This window comes from Pteropus medius, unplaced genomic scaffold (assembly GCF_902729225.1).
Source record: "Pteropus medius unplaced genomic scaffold, Ma_sr-lr_union100, whole genome shotgun sequence".
NCBI classification, from domain to species: Eukaryota; Metazoa; Chordata; class Mammalia; order Chiroptera; family Pteropodidae; genus Pteropus; species Pteropus medius.
The window spans coordinates 401,946-412,995 of NW_024343732.1; the positions used below are offsets into that span (position 1 = coordinate 401,946).

General features: G+C 48.0%; 1 protein-coding gene across 3 annotated transcripts in view; it reads left to right on the forward strand.

Annotated features, from left to right (window-relative positions):
• Positions 1–10,690, forward strand: part of CYP4F22 (cytochrome P450 family 4 subfamily F member 22) — a 44,252-nt gene extending 33,562 nt beyond the window's left edge. For 2 of the 3 annotated variants that reach the window (XM_039867680.1, XM_039867681.1), the window contains 10 exons: positions 1,490–1,543; positions 1,661–1,788; positions 1,992–2,113; positions 4,503–4,770; positions 5,797–5,863; positions 5,973–6,102; positions 7,591–7,724; positions 8,501–8,565; positions 9,226–9,308; positions 9,667–9,978. In XM_039867680.1, coding sequence (XP_039723614.1) covers positions 1,490–1,543; positions 1,661–1,788; positions 1,992–2,113; positions 4,503–4,770; positions 5,797–5,863; positions 5,973–6,102; positions 7,591–7,724; positions 8,501–8,565; positions 9,226–9,308; positions 9,667–9,844 — 1,229 coding nt within the window. In that variant the 3' untranslated portion in view covers positions 9,845–9,978. Of the gene's footprint in view, positions 1–1,489; positions 1,544–1,660; positions 1,789–1,991; positions 2,114–4,502; positions 4,771–5,796; positions 5,864–5,972; positions 6,103–7,590; positions 7,725–8,500; positions 8,566–9,225; positions 9,309–9,666 lie in introns of all 3 variants that reach the window. The other variant, XM_039867679.1, reaches the window with a different exon arrangement.
• The last annotated feature ends 360 nt before the right edge of the window (positions 10,691–11,050 follow it).

Below are 11,050 nucleotides of genomic sequence, written 5' to 3' on the forward strand. Positions count from 1 at the left end.
AGGGAACCATGGGAAGTGTTTGAGCAGGACCACACTGGACAGGTCTTTGTGTCAGAAAGACTTCTAGAGGTCCTAGCTTGGAGTCCAGAGTCCAGAGAGGAGAGGGATAACTAGACATCTACTTTCCTCTCCAACATTTTCCCTTTCAGGAAGCCTGCCTTGAGTTCCAACAGCCTTTCCTTTGTGCTTCTCTTCTCTCCTGCACACTTCCTACCTTCTTGATAATTGCATGGCATGCCTCAGCTTCCCTTTCTCACCACACCCCGAGCTCCTCCAGGCATGGAGCTGAGCCATCTCTGGGTTTTCAGCATCACCCAGCATGGGATGGGCACAGAAAGATGGCAGAAGAGGTGTGTGTTGAATGGGAGAATGAGAGGAGAGATGACTACGAACATGATTCGCCAGTTCTTGGGAAGTGTGTGTGTAGGTGGCTGAGTCATATTTCAAATAAAAGGCCATCCTGGATGGAAATTTTCAGGTACTTCCTTCCTGGGGCTCTGCCCATTCTGTCCTAAATCTGTTTAGCATATAGAAAGGGCATTTACTCACTCAGCCATCTATCCATTCATTAATTCATTCACCTTTTCATTCATTCATTCATTCATTCATTCATACAATAAAAATTTAATTAGCACCAATGTATCAGTGATTGACATGATTCCTCCCCCCAAGGGGCTTGTCACTGGATGGATACAATCCAGAGTGATTGGTGGGGGAGGGTATGGCATGCAAGCATGAGACTAGAAGGATGAGAAAAGAATGTTTGAGGCAGAGAGGGCATCTGGTGGAAAGACTCAGAGCAGAGAAAGAACACAGTTTTTCTGAGGAGCTGAGAAAAGTTCTGTGATGTTAGAACATTGAGCATATGTGGGGAGAGGGGAGGATAGAGACGTTTTGAGAAAGGTCTGGACCAGGGTAGATCACTCAGGACTTTAAAAGTGGTATGAGCAGCTGGTACAGGAAAGGACATGGTCGGATCTAGAGTCAGATAAAATCCTGGTGGAGCCAGGGTGTGGGCTAGACTGGAGAGGGCAAGGCTGGAAGCTGGGAGCATAGGAGGTATAATTTAGATGGCCTGAGCTGGCAGAAAAGAGGGGATGGATTAAGTTGAAGAAGGCCATTCTGGGTGGAAAGCACAGCCTAGGCAAAGGTTTGGAAGTGAGGGACAGCAGGTAGGGTTATTTGGTGATGTCGAAAGATGAGGTGGGAGAGGCACACAGGGGCAAGATGGGACAGGGATTTTGATGCTAACCTGAGCTTGAATTTCTTTACCAGGGTGATAGGGAACCATGAAAAGTGCTTGAGTGGGGGGGGGGAGTGGGGGCTTATATTCTGATCAGCATGTTATAAAGATATTTCAAAGGTGTCAAGATGGACTGAAAGGTGAGATGGGAAGTCAGAGCCCAGAGAGAAGCCCCAAGGAGGTCAAGCAAGAGGTCAAGGGTCAGAACTCTGTTTTGATTCATTACTGCCTTATCTCTCTCCATAGCTGCCATTGCCCCCAAGGATGAACTTTTCTATGGCTTCTTGAAACCTTGGCTGGGTGAGTGCGGGACTGGGTAGGCTGAGGCTGGGGCTTCAGGGAAGGGGGGGGCACGGGGTTTCTTGGAGTGTTAAAAAGTAATAGGAGAGGCCCCTAACCTCAGTCTTCTGGGCCCAGGAGATGGACTGTTGCTCAGCAAAGGTGACAAGTGGAGCCGACACCGCCGCCTGCTGACACCTGCCTTCCACTTCGACATCCTGAAGCCCTACATGAAGATATTCAACCAATGCACCAACATCATGCATGTGAGTCCCAAGATTTCATGGGAAGAGGGTGTCCTAGGAGGGAGACTGGTCCGAGCTCCAACTCATGGAAGAGTCATGTGATATTACAAAGCCTCACTTCTTTTATCTATACATTGGGCTTGTACTGATTATGTATCTAGGTCACTGTCAGCCAGGCTTTAAGTCCCTAGTCTCTGTGCCCATTCAATGTCTCTCTCTTCCAGAAAAAATGGCAGCGTCTGGCAAACGGCTCAGTGATCTCCCTTGACATGTTTGAGCATGTCAGCCTCATGACCCTGGACAGTCTTCAGAAATGTGTCTTCAGCTACAATAGCAACTGTCAGGAGTGAGTGTGGCCTCCCTGGGGGAGACAGAACCAGGTGTTTTGGGGACAAGGTGGTGGGAGGAGAGAGGTGGTATTAGGCACCGTTGGGCTGCTGGTGCTTTGCCACTGACAAGCTATGTGGTTCTGGGAAACTGACATCATCTCTCTGAGCCTGTTTACTTACCAAAAACATGGAATTCCAATTCCTTCTCCATAGTCATGGTGTAAGAATGAAATAAGTGAGTCAATGGCTTTGCACATAGTAGGTGCTCAGTACATGCTACTTTCCCTCACTCCTCCATGAAGACTTTGTGGTCTTTGGAAAGTATCCCCTCACTTTCTGAGCCTCTGTTTCCTTGTTTGACGACTATCCCTGACTCCATGAGAGATGCTTTAAGGATAAAAGGATGTAGCACTGCCCTGGCACACAGTAGATGCTCAGTGAATATTTGTTGAATGAATGAGTTTAAAAAACCATTGCTCTGGTTCATTCAGTCATTGATCAAATAATCATTATATACCTATCATGTGCCTGGCACTATGCTAGCTATTGGGAATACGGTAGGGCAACAGAAGAAATCTCAGTTCCTTGGAGCTTATAGTCTAAGTGGGGATATAAGGAATAAGGGACATAATGAATGGCAAGTTTGTAGCACATAGTAGGTCTTCAATAACAAGCTGCTGACTTTGTTACTTTGGTCTGGTAGGGGTTTGTTTCAGTTGGGTAGGTGGAGATGGCCTTAGTAGTTAAATAATTAATACAAGAAATTTTTACTGAGTGCCTCTATGTGCTAGTCCTGGACTAGGTACTGTGAATATAGTGGTCAATAAAACAGACACAGTCTTGCTCTTCTGGAACTTACATGTTGGTGGGAAGAAAGGCAGTAACCATGAACAAATAAATAACCAAATAGACAAACTGTAATAAGTGTATGAAAACAAGCAGCACACTTCAGAACCAAGGACAGCTCCCTGAACTCCTACCGCAGGGATTTAGTTGTTTTAATGGCAGCTTTACTGAGATGTAATTTACATACCATACAAGTCACCCACTGAAAGAACACAATCTAGTGTTCTAGTATATTCACAGAGTTGTCCAACCATCATAATCAATTTTAGAATATTTTCATCAAAAAGAAACCCTGTACATTTTAGCACTCATACCCCACTTTTTCCTTCTCCAGGTCTAGGCAATCACTAATTTTCCTTCTGTGTCTATAGATTTATCCCTTACAGAAATTTCACAGATGGACTTATACAGACTTTTGTGTCTGTTACTCAGCATAATGTTTTCAGATTCATCTACGATGGAGTATATATCAATAATTCATTTTTAAATTTGCTGAATAGTATTTCATATACTGTATAACACCACATTTTGGTTATTTGGTCATCTGCTAATGGACATTTGGGTTGTTTTCACTTTTTGGCTATTATGAATAATACTGCTATAAACATTCATGTACAAGTTTTTGTGTGTATATATATTTTTAATTTTTTTGTATATATACCTAGGAGTGGAACTGCTGGGTTATATAATTCTATGGTTAATCTTTTGAGGAAATGCCAGACTTCTCCCCAAAGTGGTTGCACCATTTTATGTTCTCACTAGCAGCATGTGAAGGCTCTAATTTCTCCATAACCTCACCAACACTTGTGATTATTTTTTTGATTATAGCCATTTATATAGTTTAGATTCAAGTTCTCCATCAGATATATGATTTGCAAATATTTTCTCCCACTCTGTGGGTTGTAGCTATTTAGTTTTAGTTGGTGTTACATCTATTTGGAAGTCCTCATCCCTCTTTGAGCTTGTTTTAAAATGTACCCAGATTTTGGGTTTATTCAGGTACAGTGAGGCCAACAGATCAAAAGATCATTGCCATTGAAAAGATAGTTCATTACCTAGTTCCTAAGAGGAGGGGACATGCCATACCACACAGGGCCACATGAGGAAGCACTAGGAGAAAGCATGGCAGATAGAAACAGGAAATGCAGGGCATGCAGGTTTCTGCAGATAGAAACAGGAAATGCAGGGCATGCAGGTTTAGGATTGGCTGGTTTGGATAATTTAAGCAGGCTCTGGGTCATAGGGGTGCTTCTAGCTGTGCAATATCTGGCCCTGGGGTGATTAAGGAAGGAGGATAGTGGCTCAGCCTGGAAAATTAGGAGTAGGAAATCTGGATTGATGGTTTGCAAAAGAAAGGTATGCTTATGGGCGAGTCTCTAAGAACAGGCTAGTCCTGGGAGGGGCAATATCTCTCCAGTCAGTGAGGCCCCAGATGTCAGAACATCAAGAATATAAGAAGATATAGTTAATCCAGGGCCTCTCTTTGTTACCTATCCACCGAGAGAGGAAGCTTGTCTTAGGACATGGGCCTATGCCCCTTGCCCTTCTTCTCTGTGGCAGGAAGATGAGTGATTACATCTCGGCCATCATTGAGCTGAGTGCACTGGTGGTCCGACGCCAGTATCGCCTGCACAACCACATCGACTTCATCTACTACCTCACAGAAGATGGGCGGCGTTTCCGGCAGGCCTGTGACACCGTACACCATTTCACCACGGAAGTCATCCAGGAGCGGAGGCGGGCACTATGCCAGCTGGGGTCTGAGGCCTGGCTTAAGTCCAAGCAGGGCAAGACCTTGGATTTCATGGATGTGCTCCTCTTGGCCAGGGTGAGGCTGGGCCCTGGAGGGTAGGGCCCAGGACGGCCTCCTCACAAACTGCACCAACTGCCTAAAATAATAAACATCTAAATTAACATAGACCTGGGATGCAGGCAGATGTAAAACACATAAGGCTTATTATATTCACTTGCTTAAGCTGCTGTAACAAAGTGCCACACACTAGGTGGCTTAAAGAACAGAAATTTATCTTCTCAGTTCTGGAGGTTAGAAGTCTGAAGGTGTCAGCAGGGTTGGTGTCTTCTGAGGCCTCTCTCCTTGGCTTGTAGGTGGTTGTTTTCCCTGTATCTTCACATGGTCTTCCCTCTGTGCATGTCTGTGTACTAATCCCTTTCTATTATAAGGACTCCGGTAATGTTGGATTAGGGCTCATTTAATGACCCCTTTGTAACTTAATTACTTCTGTAAAGGTCCTATCTCCAAATATGCTCACATTCTAAGGTCCTGGGGATTAGGACTTCAACATATGAGTTTGAGAAGTTGGGATAGGGAGGAGACACAATTCAGCCCACAACACTTACAAAGATGAAATGCATGACCTTAAAGACATGTGAGACTTGCGGAGATAGGTGGTCGCCCATTGGTGGTGCTTCTGTAGAATTTCTGAGCAGCACTTGAGTTCTGGATTCAGACAGTCCTGGATTCCAATTCTGACTCTGCTGCTTCATGGGTGCTTGACCTTAGTCATTTGACTCTTCCCTCTGAGCCTCAGTTTCCTCACTTATGAAATGATGATCATCATACAACCTGATCAAAAGATCGTTGTCGGACATCTGGCAGGATGCTTGGTGCTATGAGCTGCTCAAGAAACACAAACTCCCTTCTTCCCCTCACCTTTGACTCTCTTTCTCTCTTTCCAGCTTTCTTAGACAAGTTGCATACCTCCATCTTCCTGGAAATCTTTTCTCTGCAGCTTGGCTTAAGAGAGGGTTGCGGGGTATCTTTGACTTTGGAGGAGTCCATAGCATGCAGAGGGGGGGATGAAGTGGGCTGAGCATTGTCTACTGTCTATTTCAGGATGAAGATGGGAAGGAACTGACAGATGAGGACATCCGAGCTGAGGCGGACACCTTCATGTTTGAGGGTGAAGATATGGGGCAAGGCCAGGGGAGGATAGGGGACACCCATTGTCTGCAGAGAGCATCTCCACTATCTTCAAGAAGCCACCATTTGAGCTCCTCATCTGTCTGCAGGTCATGACACAACATCCAGCGGGCTCTCGTGGATGCTGTTCAACATGGCCAAGTACCCGGAGTACCAGGAGAAGTGCCGTGAAGAGATCCAGGAAGTCATGAAAGGCCGGGAGGTGGAGGAGCTTGAGTGGTCAGTCTGGGGTCATGGGGACAGTGGGGGCAGGTTGAGTCTAGAGCCTGGTGTGTGAATCTCTCTGCTCTACCACTTATTGACTTTCTGACCTCAGACAAATCACTTAAGCTTCTTGAATTTCAATTTCTTCAATTGTAAAACAGGATGATAATAATGCATCATCTGCATACCTCATAATGCAGATGTTCTTAGTCAGAAGTGTCTCAGTCAGCAAGTGTTGCAATAATACTACATAACAAATAGCCCCAAGCTCAAGAGTTTGCAGCAAGCATTTATTTTATTTATTGCTCCTGTCTGCATATTACTCTTGTTATTGTTGGGTGCTGCTGAGTTGAGTGGGGTTGCTTCCAAACTGAGATTTGGGTTTAAGTCTGTTCCACACATCTCCTCATTCTTCTTAAACCAGCAGCTACCCTGGCCATGTTCATCTCAAAGTAGACTCCAGAAGCTCAAAGAGCTACACAACTTAAAACCTCTGCTTAACATTCCATTAGCTAAAGCAAGACTCGTGGCTAATCCCAATGGGGTGGGACATATACTCCACCCATTTAAGTGGAAGTCACTGCAGAATCACAGGGCAGAGGGCACAGGTGTATAATTTGAATACAAGAGGAAGTGAAGAATCAGGAGCAATAATCTGATTGACTTCAGATGTGTGCTGTGTAGAGCTGATTCTGGGTCATGCAAAGAAAACATCATTAAATAGCGTTGAACAGTGAGAAAGTAGTTCAATGTCAACTTTTTGGATTATGAACTGAGGTAGAAACTCTCGGTTGGGTACTATTGTATCTTCAAATCTTGCTAACCTGTCTTTTAACAAAGGGAGAAGATGTCCCAGGTTCTGAGAACTGGGCAGGAGATGGTGTCTAGACAGAATTTAATAACTATCCTCTGGTTTCTCAGTGTTGCTTATGATTATGACATATTTGTGCCAGGCATGCTGTTTGCCCTTTAAGGTAGCAACATCAAATGTCTTTGAAAGAGAACCTGTTGTTGTAAAGAAAACAATCTAGATCATGAATCAAGAGTTGTAATTAATCCAATTTTGGGCTCTGAAGTCCAAAGGAAAAAAATTAAGTAAATAATAGTATAAGGAGAGGATATGTGGATTTTTGTTTTTAAATAATGAAAATGATCCACACAAGCTGATAAGTTGCTGCTTCCCAGGCCCCCTGGCTGTCCTGGTACCTTCTCCGGTCCCCCTATTCTCCACATAATTCATCAGTTAAAGGGTTAATGCTGCCCCACCCGCAAGCCTGCTAGCGCTGCTCTGATTGGCTGGGGGTCAGGTGCTGAGGGTTAGTGGTGTGTGCAGGGCACAACAGCAAATGCCAGAAGTTGGGGCAAGTCTGAGATTCTGGACTGATTTCTGCATGGTTGCTCCTGAGCTGTGTGTGTGTGTGTGTGTGTGTGTGTGTGTGTGTGTGTGTGTGTGTGTGTTGCCGTGGCTGGCCCCAAGTCACATGCCTGTTCCATGTTCCCCAGGGATGACCTGACCCAGCTGCCTTTCACAACTATGTGTATCAAGGAGAGCCTACGCCAGTTCCCACCCGTGACCCTGATCTCCCGCCGCTGCACGGAGGACATTAAGCTCCCAGATGGGCGCATCATCCCTAAAGGTGCCCTCTATGTGCTCCCTGCTGCCTGGCTGCTCTATTGCCCATGGGGGCCTAGTCACACCCACCCCAAGTGCACCATCCCTGTAGATGGGGCAGCTCTCTGTATGGATGTTGCTCCTGGGGTGATGGGAGAGACCCATCTGTGTAGGGGAGAAACAGAGGTGGGTGAGTCTGGGTGGAAAGGAAGCAATGGGTGAGGCAGGGTCGGCCCTCTGAAGGTGCAAGTAGGGGAGGGTTGGTTCTGTTCAGTTGCCAGATATCCCCTGTAGACCAGTTCTGTCCCGGGTGATCCTGGAGATCTAGAGAGGCCTCATCCCCAGGGCCAGGCTGGGGAGAGACATCAGGACACAGACATTCCCAACTACATGGGGTCAGGGAGATGGGCTAAAGGGAGGGACAAGAGATGGAGCAGACTCAAAGAAAGAGCATTAGCTCTATCTGGGACAGAAAGCACAGAGAGCTGCTTGGAAGAGGAAACGTGGGAGGTGAACTTTGGTGGTTGAATGTGAAAGAGAGAGCAGAACCTCAGGGTGCAAAAGGCCTTCAATGCCACATTGAGGCATTTGAACTTGATCCTCAGGGCAGTAGGAAGCCATGGGAGTCATGAGCTGAGGAAGAACAATGTCAGATATGCAAGAGAGAAAGATCCCTGTGTTGCCAGCAGGGTAGCTAGAAAAGTGATGGGGACGTCTTCGGGAGAGTCAGGCAGCAGAAATTTTCAGAGAAGGATGGGCAGAAAGGGTGGCAGATGGCTCATGGAATGCCAATCCCCACAGGAATCATCTGCCTAGTCAGCATCTACGGGACCCATTACAACCCCACAGTGTGGCCTGACTCCAAGGTGAGCTCCTCCTTTCCCTCAGCTTCCTCAGAAGGGGCAGTCCTGGGGCAGCAAGGCCTCCCCTCTCCTACTTCCCAGGGAGCCAGACAGCAGGGCTGGAAGCAGGGCTTGAGCATCCCTCCCCTATTTATTCACCCACTCACTATGAATTCATTAGGTCTACAAATATTTATCGAGCACCTACTGTGTAGGTGCTCTATCCTCAGTGCCCAGACCCTGTGCTGGGCACTGAGGATAGAGGAAGATATTGTCTTTGCCCTCGCAGAGCTAACAGTGAAGTGCAAAGGAAGAAAAGCAAAAACAATTTGATTTTGGGTATTAATAATTGTACAAAGGAAATAAAAACTGCAGTGGAGTGGGGGAGAGGGAAGCACTTCAGTTCATATGATGAAGAAAGGTCTTGCCGAGGAAGAGATGTTTGAGCTGAGGCCTGTAAAGTGTAAAGAGCAGGGAGAAGTGTGTTTCAGACAGTTAACAGCAAGTGCAAAGGCCCTGGGGTGGGAATGAGCCTGGTGTGCGTGAACAGTAAAAGGAGGAGGTGTGACTGGATTGCAGTGTGGTTCTCTCTGTCCAGCTGGGGGCTCCCCAGAGGCTGAAGGAGGGGTCCAGGCTAATATGGGTGGGCCAGTCCTCAGACTCACCCAGGCTGCTCCTGCTTAGGTATACAACCCTTACCGCTTTGACCCAGACAACCCACAGCAGCGCTCCCCGCTGGCCTTCGTGCCCTTCTCCGCAGGACCCAGGTAACTCTCCTATTTTCCCAGTCAAAACCAAATGTAGGAGGAACACCAAGGCCAGGGGAAGGTCAGGGATATGCTGTTAGGGGCAGAGACCACATCCCACCCAGGTGTCCTTTCTGCCAACCTGACACCCTCTTCGTGTCCTCAATGCACCCGGAAACCTCCAAATCAGATCTGCTATAGCACCCCTGAGTATTAAGCGCACCTACTGAATGCCAGGCCCTGAATTCTGGGCGCCTAGGCTCCCAAAGACTCTATGATACATTATCCCCATTTTGCAGATGAGGGAACTGAGGCTCGGGGCGGGGGTGTCATTTACCCAGTCCTAGGGACTCCGCTCACAAAGTCGTCCTTCCTTCAGGAACTGCATCGGACAGAGTTTCGCCATGGCCGAGATGCGCGTAGCGGTGGCGCTGACACTGCTGCGCTTCCGCCTGAGTGTGGACCGAACGCGCAAGGTGCGGCGGAAGCCTGAGCTCATCCTGCGCACGGAGAACGGCATCTGGCTCAACGTGGAGCCGCTGCCTCCGCGGGCTTGAGTGCAGGCGAGCCCCTGAGGAGACAGAGGCCCAAGCCCCGCCCAGAGGCCGAGGCCCCGCCCAGAGGGGACTGCCCCTCCCCTAAATCCTGAGGGCATAGGCCACGCCCCTCAAAGTCCAGGCTCTGCTCCTGGAGGGCCGGTCTCCTCGGTTGAACAGACTGTAGGTGCAGGCGACGCCCCTCAAGGCAAGGCCCCGCCTCCTGAGGGTCTGATTCCGCCCTTTGGGGTCCAGATCCCGCCCCCTGAGTTCGTTCCTGCCCTCTTGGTTGAGGGACCAGGCTAGGCCATGACCCCTTGGGCCCAGGTCCCGCCCACAGCATCCCAATGATTCAGGTCTTCAGGCCCCGCTCATCGAGCTTTCTAAGGACCTAAGACCAGACGTCTAAGGAGTCCTGGATTCAAGCCCGGTCCCCACGCGAATCCCGGCTGGCTTCTAAAGGGAAGACTTGGGAGCCGAAGTCTGAGATCAGAGCCTTGAACCTGTACATCACCTTCCTGAGGCCCCCACCTCAGATGGGCAAACGTCTCAGGCATCAGGTTACATGCCAGAGCCCAGCTGTTTGCTTTTGCCCGTTGTTTTGTAAACTCAGACCCTCCCCAGCAAGCCCCTTCCTTCTTCCCTTGCTCAAAGTCCCTTTGCTAAGTATTCTAATTTTGGTAGAATAAAAGCAAGGGACACTGACATCCTCCACTATCCACCCTCTAGCCTGACCAGACCCTGACACCTGGAGCCCAGCAAGGAAACGAAGGGCCCTGGACAGTTGGGAGGTGGCTGAGGGGAAAGCTGTGGGCTAGGAGGCTGGAAAGCCATTTGTCCTTGGACATAAACTCAGACTTTTGGGGACAGTTTGTGTATTCATTAATTTCATCAACAGACTGCATATTAATTGCTGGCACTGAGCCAGGAGTACAGCCAGCCCGATTCCTGCCCTTGGGGGAGTCAGATATTGAACAAATAATTCTGCATATAAACGTTTACTTAAACTGGTGATAGGTGCTCCAACGGAGAGGTTTCTGGTGCTGGGTGAGCATAACAGTGGATGGGAGTGGCTCAGTGAGAACTAAAGTGGGGAGTAGAATTTGAGTGGTGACAAGGGAGAGAAGAGCATTCCAGGAAGAGGGAGATGCATCTACAAGGTAAGAGGAGCATGGTGTGCTTGAGGAACTCATAAGGGGCCAGGATGGCTGGGTCTGAGGAGTGGGG